This window comes from Carassius gibelio, chromosome B6 (genome assembly GCF_023724105.1).
Source record: "Carassius gibelio isolate Cgi1373 ecotype wild population from Czech Republic chromosome B6, carGib1.2-hapl.c, whole genome shotgun sequence".
Taxonomy (NCBI): Eukaryota; Metazoa; Chordata; class Actinopteri; order Cypriniformes; family Cyprinidae; genus Carassius; species Carassius gibelio.
The window spans coordinates 16,879,407-16,891,695 of NC_068401.1; the positions used below are offsets into that span (position 1 = coordinate 16,879,407).

General features: G+C 36.0%; 1 protein-coding gene across 1 annotated transcript; it reads right to left on the reverse strand.

Moving 5' to 3' along the window:
- Positions 1-241: 241 nt before the first annotated feature.
- On the reverse strand, positions 242-5,383 carry LOC127959837 (glutamine synthetase). The gene is made up of 7 exons (XM_052559225.1): positions 5,198-5,383; positions 2,288-2,471; positions 2,004-2,165; positions 1,757-1,903; positions 1,543-1,670; positions 1,175-1,374; positions 242-1,062 (listed from the first exon to the last, which is right to left on the reverse strand). The coding sequence occupies exons 2-7, from the start codon at positions 2,451-2,453 to the stop codon at positions 747-749; spliced, it is 1,119 nt and encodes a 372-aa protein (XP_052415185.1). The 5' UTR covers positions 2,454-2,471; positions 5,198-5,383; the 3' UTR covers positions 242-746.
- Positions 5,384-12,289: the final 6,906 nt, after the last annotated feature.

Here is a 12,289-nt window from a genome sequence, read left to right on the forward strand (position 1 = left end):
TTGTATTTAGGCTTCAAAAAGTATTCAAGTTTCACATGGTAAGCAAAACTTTTAAAGGGTTATTCAGAGATGTTTGTTTTCTGCCAGAATTAAAAAAAAAAACTATATAAAAATCCTATTAGGATTTTGTTGCCAACTTCCAGGCTACTCTACAAAAACATCACTGCAATTGGCCACAACCAGTTCAGAAGGACTGATGCGGCGGGGGTCGGGGGTGGGGGGTAGATACAGACAAACAACATTTTAGTAAAATTCTTGATGTTTTAATGTGAAGACAAGTGTTTTTGTTTGTTTTTTTTTTAAGAACCATGGTACTGCAAATATAAAATGCACAAACCTGTGAACAGTCAGAGCCAGTATAAACAATGCATTTTGGTCCCTATGAGAAACAGTACCACAATTTAACCTGGTGAATAAAATTCTAAAACTATATAAACAGCATTAAAATATCTACAGTTAGTTTATAAAAACCATGTTAAATTTGAGAACATGAATCGGAGTTAGACACCACTTTAAAGGCCAGGTAGTAGTAGTAAATCTTAGGTGCAAAATTCTGTCTCTATCAAAACTAGGATTTCTGCCAGAACCTGGTATCATTACATCCACAAACCTGATTTAAAAAAACACTGGCAGTGAGAAAGCTAAAACTGTGGCATAAACTGACCCAATCATCCCACATTTCAGTTGGACTAATTAACTCAAAATACAAGGCGACATTACTAAAAACGACATTTCAGTCCAGTATTTCAATTGTACTTCACTGGCTCATCGCCCTCTTCACTGAGCAGACATGTGCGTATGAGAGCTTCAGTGACTGCGTACGGATCGCAGTTGGCTGAGGGACGACGGTCTTCAAAGTAGCCCTTCATTTCCTGGCCCACAGATCGTGGGATGCGGATGCTAGCACCACGGTTAGCCACTCCAGCAGAGAACTCGTTGATGTTGGAGGTCTCGTGATGGCCGGTCAGTCGCCTGGCATTGTCCAACCCTCCTTTAGGATCATAGGCACGAATATGGTACTGGTGTCTCTTGGCCAGCCTCTCAATCGACTCCTCAATGTATCTAAAATAAGATAAAATAATATATTATATAAATAAACATAACCAATGACCATTTTGTGTCAGTGATACAGTGTGGGGACAAGACTCTGGCTTCCTTTTAATTACACACTTACTTCAAACCCCCTTCTTCACGCATCTCCTTCGTGCTGAAGTTGGTGTGGCAGCCAGCTCCATTCCAGTTCCCTGGAATGGGCTTGGGGTCGAAAGAGGCCACGATGCCAAAGTCCTCACAAACCCTGTGCAGGAGGAAGCGGGCGATCCACAAATGGTCTCCCATCTCAATCCCCTCACAAGGGCCGACTTGAAACTCCCACTGAAGAACAACAAGACTAATCAGCAACTAATTTGTTTCAAGTTGATAACACTATTGTACCCTACAGAGCATATACTTTATACACACACATACACCTGAAATTAAACTTATTTCCTAGATGTATAAAAGTGTTGCTTAGTATCTATCAGCCCAGTATGAAGACTCTACCTGTGCAGGCATGACCTCAGCATTGGTGCCACAGATTTTTACTCCAGCATACAGACAGGCTCTATAATGGGCTTCTACAACATCTCGTCCATAGGCCTTATCAGCTCCCACACCACAGTAGTATGGACCTAATCAAACAAATCCTATGAATTTTTTTCCTTAAACAGAAGTTTTCTATCCCTTTAGAAACCTTGTATCCATAGGTGACATCTACCTTGAGGTCCAGGGAAGCCATTGGAGGGCCAACCAAATGGATGACCATCTGTGCCGAGAAGAGTGTACTCTTGTTCCATTCCAAACCAAGGATGCTGGTTCTGCACCATACCCATGATCTTTTTACACATCTGACGAAGGTTGGTTTCTTAAAGAGAAACACAAGAAACATTTAATGCAATGTTCAATGCGAAATAACCTGGTATAATAATCATTTGGTATCAATTATGGTAGTCTCATTTACACACCTGCAGGTTTGCGGTTGTATTTGAGGACATCACACAAAACCAGTTTGTTGGGGTCCTTCCTGAAGGGGTCTCTGAACATGGCTTGTGGGATCAAGTACATGTCACTGTTGGACCCCTCGGACTGATATGTGCTGGAACCATCAAAGTTCCATTCAGGAAGCTCTACAGAGACACAGAGAAAAAGAAAAAAACCTCACTCTTTTTGCAACACTGACAGTGGTACATTTAAAAGCTCTGTTATTTAATATGAGAGACAGATATGATAACTTGAACACAGTAACTACCTTCAATGGTCTTAGGTTCTGAATCAAGAGTCCTGGTCTTGCATCTCAATCCCTCTCCGGTTCCATCAATCCAAATGTACATAGCTTGAACCTGGTCTCCCTGAGGGAGGTCCATGTACTGCTGCTTCACAGCTTTGCTCAGCTTGGAACTGGATGAAGTGGCCATAGTGGTGCTATATCAAACCTAATAGTAGACATAGTTGTAAATACAAATCTCATAATGTTCAAAAAAAAAAAAAAAAAAAAAAAAAAAAAAAGGGAAAAGAAAAGAAGTGCATATTATAGATCTCAAGGAAACTCCTTATTATCAGAAACAACGTGGTCTCTCAGAGCCTCTCAGGTCCATTAACAATAACAATGGGAGTACTGAGAGCAAGCGTCTGACTACCATTTTACTCAAGTTGAAATGGCCATTTTGTGCGAATTTTATGAAATCAATGTCATCGGCACTGACCACACAACAAAACATTCAGAAGGAACTCATAAAACCGTTGTGTATGTTATACACTATTCAACTAGGCCATTTAAATGCTAGGCATAATACAGCATACTGATGCAACATATTTGCGGTTTATCAATATGCATTCTTGTCTGTACTTGACCCTGTCCCCAATGGCACTCTAAACCCTTGCGTTCATCCTCGGAGTCCACTTCCACTTTTTGTGACATAATGCTTCTTTGACTCTCAGGTAGAAGTCTGCTGTCTAGTGAGCATCAAGGGTGAGTAGTGGCTACAAAGGCGGGTGTTCAAATGAAATAAAATGACGTATGGGACACCCTACGGTCGCGTGGACTTGATGGACACAAGCACACGGCAGCCGGTGTAAGCCCTCTAGACCGAAACTGCACATGAAGTGTGCCATTTGGGTCAGGGCCTCTTGTGTTCTTGTGAAAAGTCATCAGTCGTAGCCCAAGTACCATTAGCCAAGCACAGTTTAACTCCGGATGCGTTCTTGCTCCACCCCTTTTATTAAGTATGCTTTCTGAGGTGACTTGTGCAAACTTGAGGCAGCCAGGTATACCAGAATGCATTTCCTACCAGCGAGTTTTAATGGCGAGGAGAAAAACTTGCATAATTTTCTAAATATTACTGCTATTGTGACATGGAATGGAGGGTGCGTCTCAATCACCACCCTTGTTCCAGATCTAGAGAATCAGTAGATTGTGTCGGTACACCAATCGGTCATGTGACATGATTACATACAACATCAACGGACAACATAGTGGAACGTCACCACTGGAATTAATAAACAACAGGCAGGACCGATCTAATATATATATATTTTTATTCTCTCTAAACACATTGTTCCTACAACATTTCAGCCGAATATTATAAATGTTAATTAGATTTGTTCAATTCCTGTCTAGCTACGAGTGTTTGTTAAAATATTTAAAAAAAGAAAAACAAAAAATGTAACGAGTTGGCTTTTTGTGGTTTATTTTTTCACGCTTCAGAAATGTGACGTTTTTTCCGGGTATAGGGAGCATAGTGAACGCTATTCTCCCTAGTTTTTGCGGTGCATCGTGGGATTTTTCAGGGAACACGCTCCAGTGCATTTGAAGGATTTCGCAATTAAGACGGCCCTTAAAATGTCCGACTCCCTGATCAGTGCCCTGACTACTGAACAAGCGAGCTGATTGAGACGCAACCATAGTTTTAGGAGTATTTTAGTCTAGAATGTGGTTGATAAAATTCTAATCTGCGGTTTAATTATAAAGATAGCGATTTGAAAATGTGCTTCGATTTTCAGAGCCATGAGCTTCAGTAAAATTCATGTTGGGTATATCTAACAGGCAATGGTCTCATGAATAAATTTCGTTTTTGCTAAGCACAAAGTTATATTTCACAAATTATTAATTTATTGCAATTAATCCCAGCTGACAATTTTACGTTCCCAGAACGTTCCCTATTGGTTATCCAGGAAAGTTCTTAACGTAAATAGAACGTTCCCTTAAGATAAGGGGAATGTTCCGGGAACCTACTCGGAACATTCCCTTAAAGTTATAAAAATATAACCTACAGGGAACGTTCCTAGAACATTCTTGTTTGGTTCCCCCCCAAAAAAAACAACCAAATGGGAACCAAGAGAGAACATTAGGGGAACGTTCTGTGTTTACTGCTGGCTTTGTAGCATACGGACCAATTTGTTTGCTTTTGTCTTTATTTTCTATAGCCTAAGTGTCTTATACTCTATACTTTTTATAATGGATATTATTGTTCATGAAAGCAGACAAATTAAAATAAAAAAGGGAAGTTCTATTTGTCATATTTAATTTTACTAGCCTACACATACAATGAAGATAATTATAGTATGTGTGCACACATTACCTAAACATATTAATGTTTTATATTTTTTAAAAGAAAGCGAAAAGAGGGCTGTGTTTTATATTTTGAAGAAAACAAAAAGACAGTGGTGTTTGATATCATTCAGTTTTATTGTAATGTATACGTTCCCTGAACTACATTTTTGCGGCTATTAAAATGTTTAAATGAAAACGAAAAGAGGCAGTGGTGTTTGATATCATATTTCGTCGTATTGTAAATACATCGAGTAATTTATAGATAACTTATATATATATATATATATATATATATGTGTGTGTGTGTGTGTGTGTGTGTATGACTGCCTTATCCGCTCAACTGACGTTATTAAAAGTACGACTTGTCCGTAATTTGCGTACTTGGTTTCGAGAAACGGCCATTGTTGGGATGGCATCAAAAGTTACATACACAACAGTTAAGGAAAACACAAAGTTAAATAGAAGAGACCTCGAACTTAAATAAACAGGTAATCACTCATTTAAACCCTTCAGATTAAAACAAGGAGCTATTTAAAACATAGTTTAATAATAACGTGCACTGCTACCATTACAAACGCAAATGTTTTAATTAATCATGAAGATACATACCTATCAACGAAAAGAAATCGTCACTATACGAGTGCCAGTATTTCCAGAGGGTTTTAGAAAATATTCCTGCCTGTTTGTCTCTCATCCTCTTAACAAACAGCGTCTGCTTTGGGCGAACTTTTAAAGAGGGGTTCGGGTTCGGATCCATCGGCTCCTGATTGGATGGAGTAAACGTGACGTGAGCATGTCCTGGGGACGTCATGTTCAAGGAGCATTTCATTGGACACAAAGGAAAACAGGCTGTTCATCCACATAGGCGTTTCAGGATGTCTTTTGTTAGACAAAGTACGTCAAATGGTCTATTGCTGTAAATCATTTTACATCATCTTTTAAAAATGACTTGAACGTAGGTCCACGTACTGACTAAGACACGGTGTCATTAAAGCTGCTGCCAGAAAAACGACTGTGGATTACAAGGAAAACAGGCAAAATCAAACCCTGGTCCATCACGCCCCCTAGTGGTTTTGTGGAAACTCAAACCCAAAGTTTTGAATGGGAAAAGAGAAACGTCTTTCTTCAGATAGTGAAAAAAAAGCTAAGATCGACAAGAATTACTTAATAATGAATAAATTAAGTTTTACACTTTTAAAACAAAAATGTAAGGTTGTGAAATAAAATTAATAATTATTATTACTATTTGTATTACTATAATAATAATAATTATTAATTACTCGTTTAATTTTACATTTTGAAATACATTTTTTATAATTTTTTGTAAATAATACTGTCTCAACAAATTCTTGGTGTGTATGATTTAACACTTTAGTGTTGTTTGCTGTTTGTTATTGAGGAATGAATGCAATTATTGGTTACTGATGTACTGTTTTTTATTTAGTGTATACAAATTCACGAGCTTCCATTGATTTCAATGCTTTATTGTTTTGTTTAATTTTATTGTAACATAAGTTTTGTTTTGGACTAGGATCAAACTGAGTGAAGAATTAGTTAAAGGGGAAAGTAACCCTGAACCCACCTCCTACAGAGTTCATTTAGGCTACATGTCCAGTTTGGCAGGAGCAACTCTTCAGTGTATCTGCAGTTCTCTCAGCAATTTGAGTGTTTTCTGTTGAGCTGTTTTGTGTGTGTGTTTAATCATATTTTGAAAATGTAATGAATTGTGTAATATTGAAAGCTATTAAACTGAATCTAGTCAACAGTAAACTCACTCAAGTTGAGTAACAATATTTTCTTCTTGTAGAGCTGCTTATAGTTAAAATGAACTCATTTCATAATTAATGAACTATACACATTTCAACTGAACTGACTTTAAAGCAGAATTTAGTGACTCAAAAGGAACGCAACAAAAACAGGGAAACACAAGAAAGCTAAAGCAGAACACAAGATTTATTAACAAAATCAAACTAAAACAAAAAGAAGATCAATGTAGAATGTAACTGATGGAGTTAAATGCATGCATGAAGGTGCAATGTAATGTAGCCATTTTGGATGTATGAAATAAACAAACTAAAAAGAAAACAAACAGAAATCGATTCAAATTGGCAGCTCTCCCGTGGCCATCCATCTTGCTTCATTTAAAAGTCTCAAAAAGAAGTCAAATGGGTGTCCTCAGCTTTAGAGGGTGGAGCCAAACATCCACCTTGGCTGGATGAAACCCTTCATATGACACTGGTCTCTACAATCATTGATTCTGTTAATTTCTTCTTTATTACTTTGGAGCTATTATGAAACAGTCTGTATTGTATATTATTATTACTTACTTTTATAACTAAAAATGTTACATGCCAATTTTCTGTTTTTAAGTCATACGTGACTCTGGACCACAAAACCAGTAATAAGTTGCACAGGTTGTTGCAATAATCAATAATACATTGTGTCAAAATTATACATTTTTCTTTTATGCCAAAAATCATTATAGGTTATTAAATAAAGATCATGTTCCACAAAGATATTTTGTACATTTCCTACTGTAAATATATCAAAACGTAATTTTTGATTAATAATATGCATCGCTAAGAACTTCATTTGGAAAACTTAAGAGGCGATTTTCTCAATATTTAGATTTTTTTTGCACCCTCAGATTCTCTCCCTTTAAGCGTACGTTGCTAGTGTGTGACTTTGTCATGCTATCGTCACACCAGCGGCATATAGTCAGAGTGCAGTCACACTATCACTCATGCCGTGTTGCTGTGCAAGATAAAGTTTTTGAATTCAAAACTACCTCAAGTACACTATATATGTGTATATGGTTCCTCTAGTACAATAAACAGTTGAACTGTTATCTAATCTAGTTCTGCAGCGGTCAATAACACCATTACCAGATTTAAGAGGGGCAATCCCCATCACGCTAATTAAAAAAAATAATGAATTAGTACTAATACTGTATAATTAACAGTAAAGCATTAACTCAGTTAATACCACTAGAGCTTAAAAACTAGAAATTGAGTGATCCATTTGTGTTGTGATTAACAAGACTATAACCAAAACTCAAACAACTGAGAGTTATGTCCACGAGGTGTCGCTCTATGCTTTATTCATTTTATGCTTTCGAGCCCAAACACCTGAGATTCAGCATTTACACATGCACGCACAGTGAAAAATATCTCAACTATTTGTTCTAGAAATATTTCCATTGTTGTCAATCAGAGACGTCCATTTTTATTCAACTAAAGAGTTTGACTAATTAAAATATTGCATTGATTGACTTGACTCAGAAGGTATAACACTATGATATCATAATAAAAACACATTTACAAGACTCTCTCTCTCTCTCTCTCTCTCTCTCTCATTCACATGCCCATGGAGTGTAAGCCACTGTCCAGTGACGTAGAGCTGGATGACTCATTGCCCATCAGAAAAAAATGAGACAAAAATGTCTCCTATGACCCGATTGTCTAACCTCACACAACGTCAGCGTCGCCTTCATTCACACCAAACCCTCAAACCAATCTCACGGCTTTTCTGACAGGACCCTTGTGTAAATACCAAAACAATGGAATGTAACGTGAATTTGAACATGTGGGCTTTCATAGTCACAAAGACCACCCAGTGGTTGCGAAACCTAATAAGCATTAATTTTGCTCTCTGTAGACAACTTTTTAGATTTAACAACCTTCCGAAAATAGATTTAACAACCTTCCGATGTCGAAAAAGCCACAGTGTGGAAAACGGCAGGGAGTGAATCACATCCCTGTCACCCAGGCAGAAGTGTGAGGAGTATGTTTCCTTAATTAATGCACAGAGACTAATGAGCCAGGAGGTTAGAGCCCAGCAGACAGGCCAGTTTTCTGATTCTTCTCTGTGAGATAATTACTTAGTTGGGCTTGAATATGAATATTGCTGTGGTTACACAGAGCTGTCAACGCAGTAGGGTCGCACTTACGGTAAACTAACTGGAGCATTCAAGTGCAGTTAACCATAGCCGCGGTGTCATGGTAACAATCTCAATAAATTAAAGGTGTTAGACATGATGCAAGGGGCGGGAGTTGTGGTGGTTCGTCATTTGCTCTTCAGGAGCCAGGGTGGCCATACTGTTGGAAGTCATCTTCAGTTGAACATGGTTCATAATTGTGTATAGCTATACAAATATGTGTTTGTCAGCTTTGAATACGCTCACAGTCCTGCTGTGACTTCAGGTTCCTGAGCTGGTTTTAAACACTAATGTTAATAAGTCATGTTCTCACACCCTTCAATTTCCTGTGATCAGTTAAACCAGTGGGTGAGTCATCATCAGACTCTGCAATGCACCACAGTAACCCATACTGAGGGAGGGTGGAGACTGACAGAAGCTTCCCATGAGAGCTTTGATTCAAACACAGACACAAACTAAGATCAGACATAGACCCAGATAGTGTTGACTGAATACTGGGCATTTCTGGTGGGTTGTTTGTTTGTTTTGCTGTTGTACACTTCACACACTGGATGAGCAGACTCTCATGGCAATTAGATTGCCCACAGCAGGCTGGAAGCTTAACGTGAAATCAAAGAGGAGTTTATCTCACTCTGTTCTAGCTTGTGTACATGATAACACTATTGGGAAATCAGATCAGCACTGCAACTGCTTGCTTTACTGTTTTACACTATGACAGAGACAGAAAGTGGCTTGATTCCAGTCCGAGGAGGAATGAGGTACTTTCTAAGTTACACTGAGTAAAATCATAATAATAATAATAATAATAATAATAATAATAATAATAATAATAATAATAATAATAATAATACAATTATATAAAAATATATTATATAAAATAAGTTCCATTTATTAGATCATAAAAATCACTAAAGATCTTAACCTCCTGAGACCCGAGAGATTGCCTGTTGTGCATTTTATAATTGTTCTTGCTATTTGGGATATGTGGGACATAATATATATAATACCTAAAATTAGTTTTTGTACAGGAAGTAGTTTTCGCAGAAAGATGTCCTCATGTGAGGACAGTGGGTCTATCATAATGTGAAATGCTGCAAAGCAGTTTCATTCACTTTGCAAGCACAAATGCACATTACATGTCATGCATCGCACACGGGATTTCCCAGTGCAGCCTTGTGCTCCGCATTCATGCATTTAATTCATAAGTTATGTTATGTCCTCGGTAGAGGATACTGGGACTCAATTTCATAAAGAAAAATGAAAAGACATGAATGAAACTGCATAGGCAAAAACGCTTGATTTTTTAAAATCACCAATAAATTTTTAATGTTCAAGATTTTTTTTCTTTTTTAATCAAACTTTCTATAAAGATGATTCTCAACTATGGTATAACAGAATTAATCAATATACCATTTTCTTTCTGCAAAATGTGTGTAAAATTACAATTAATAGGTTTTCTCATTATATACAATGTATAAACTAAATCTAATTTGCATATTAATGTGTTTTTGGGGCAACATGTAATGAAAAAAGAAGTGTAATAATGGGAGTAATAATTTTCATAATAATATATAATATTTCATAGAATATTGAAATATAACTTCTTTCGCTATTCATTTGTTATGTCTCCAAAAATGCGTAATAAACATGCTTTTAGTCCCGGTGTCCTTATGTGAGGACATGTATGAAATCAATGTCCTGTTTAGTAACAGAAAGTCATATTTTGATTTGAAACCCCATAACATTTTCCTGAGATGTTGATTTATGACACATAATAAAAAAAAATAGACAGATTTAATTGATAACTACAAAATATTATCATATTTCCATAAGAGTGTCACTAAAATAATTTTGATGACCAAGGAGAGGGAGTGGTCATGTGAAACATCCAGTCATTTGGTATCTCTGAAAAGCCCTGAATATGCTCTGTACAGGACATCCAGACCTAAAACTGTGGCATGAACAGTCTCAGAGAAGCTTAAATTTAGACAGGTTCATGATTAAAACACTCAAAAAACTTTTTTCTAAGACTAGTCTTAGTTTTCCATCTCCAAATTTTGCTTCTCAAACAAATATGTAATTTTTTGATATTTTTCTAGTAAAGCAAGACTTTGTTTGTTTATTTATTTTACTGTATTGCAGTAATTTATGTGGATGAATAGAAGAATGAAAATAACAGCTATTTAGGAAATTACATATAACAGACTTCTATACTCAAAATGGAAGGATTATTGTAACACTTGGAAGGATCCATTGATTTGCAGCACACATCACCTTTATTGTGGTCAATTAGCCACGAGTACAGCAGCCTGAAATATGGTACTTTGTAGAAATGCTCAGAACAAATCTCTGAACAGCTGAAGTTTAATAGAATCTCTTTTATTTAAACATATTCTTAGATATTTTACAGACTTGCACTACTTCACCATAGGGAAATCTGAGGGTAACAGCTGACTGGTCCGAGTGGGTTTGTATAGATCTGTGAATAGAATATCACATGATTTAAAATGAGATTTCACAAACTGCATAAATTAATAAGACTGACGGACGTGCTGCTGGGGTCATTAATTAGGGAGACAGACACTTGGCTTATTAGCATGGATATTTCATGGTACAGAGGGACTGGATATATTAGAAAGCGACCTGTCCTGTGCAAAGATCAGAGATAAACCATCTGGCAAACTATGCACATCATTTTCAGTTTACAAGGCATAATTTGCAATCAAGATTTTGTCCTTGATCCTCTCATAATTAAAAGGTATGTCTGATGTAAGAAGACAATCAAAGAGATAAGAGATTCAGAGATTCATGATTAGAAACAATCTGTATTTTCACAGTAATACATTACAATGACTCTATCGCTTTTCAGCTTAATACAATGATGCAACATTTAATTGTTTTTCCTCATGCAACTGACAGTCAGATAAGTTTAAATTATTTTTGTGGTAAAAGAATATATTAGAGACAAAACAGTTTGAAAAAAGGAACATAAAACAGTGCCATGGCAGCTTAATTTTTTAAATGATATTCATTATACCATTCAAAAGTTCTGATGTTTTGTAAATATTGTAAATATATAAATTAACTATCACTTTTCCATTATATTTTAAAATGAATGATATGATGCAAAGCTGAATATTGTTTTTTATCAGCAATTATTCTAGTTTTTAGTGTCACATGATCTTTAAGAAATCTTTCTAATTAGTGAGAAACATTTCTTATTTTTATTGATGCTGAAAGCACTTGTCCTGCTTTTGGATTTTTATTTTTTCTTTATATAAACTTCAAAAGAACAGCATTCATTTTATATGTATTTTTGTCTATTCTATTGTCTATAGTCTTTATAGATTCATTTGATGCAGTTTTTTAATCCTACAGACCCAAATCTTTTGAATGGTATTGTAAATATGTAAATAAATATGTACATAAATACACATACATACATAAAAGTCCATATATACATTAATAACAAAGGAATTCAATTTGAAACCATATCTTGTTTTAAAATAAAAGTTAACATTTAAACGCGGGAAATGCTAATGACTGACTGTGCTATAATTCAGTGACAATGTATTTATGCCATCAGCTTATGCCATCATTTATCATTAATGCATCAATTTATATTGTAATTTAGCAAATCACATGAACACTGTATCATTATAAATAATCTGTTATGCTTGGACATAGACGAGGTGAGGCAGATCCAAATGCTAGTAGTTTAAAGAACAGAAACATGGAGAAAGGGAAGAAGCAAGACCAGAAGT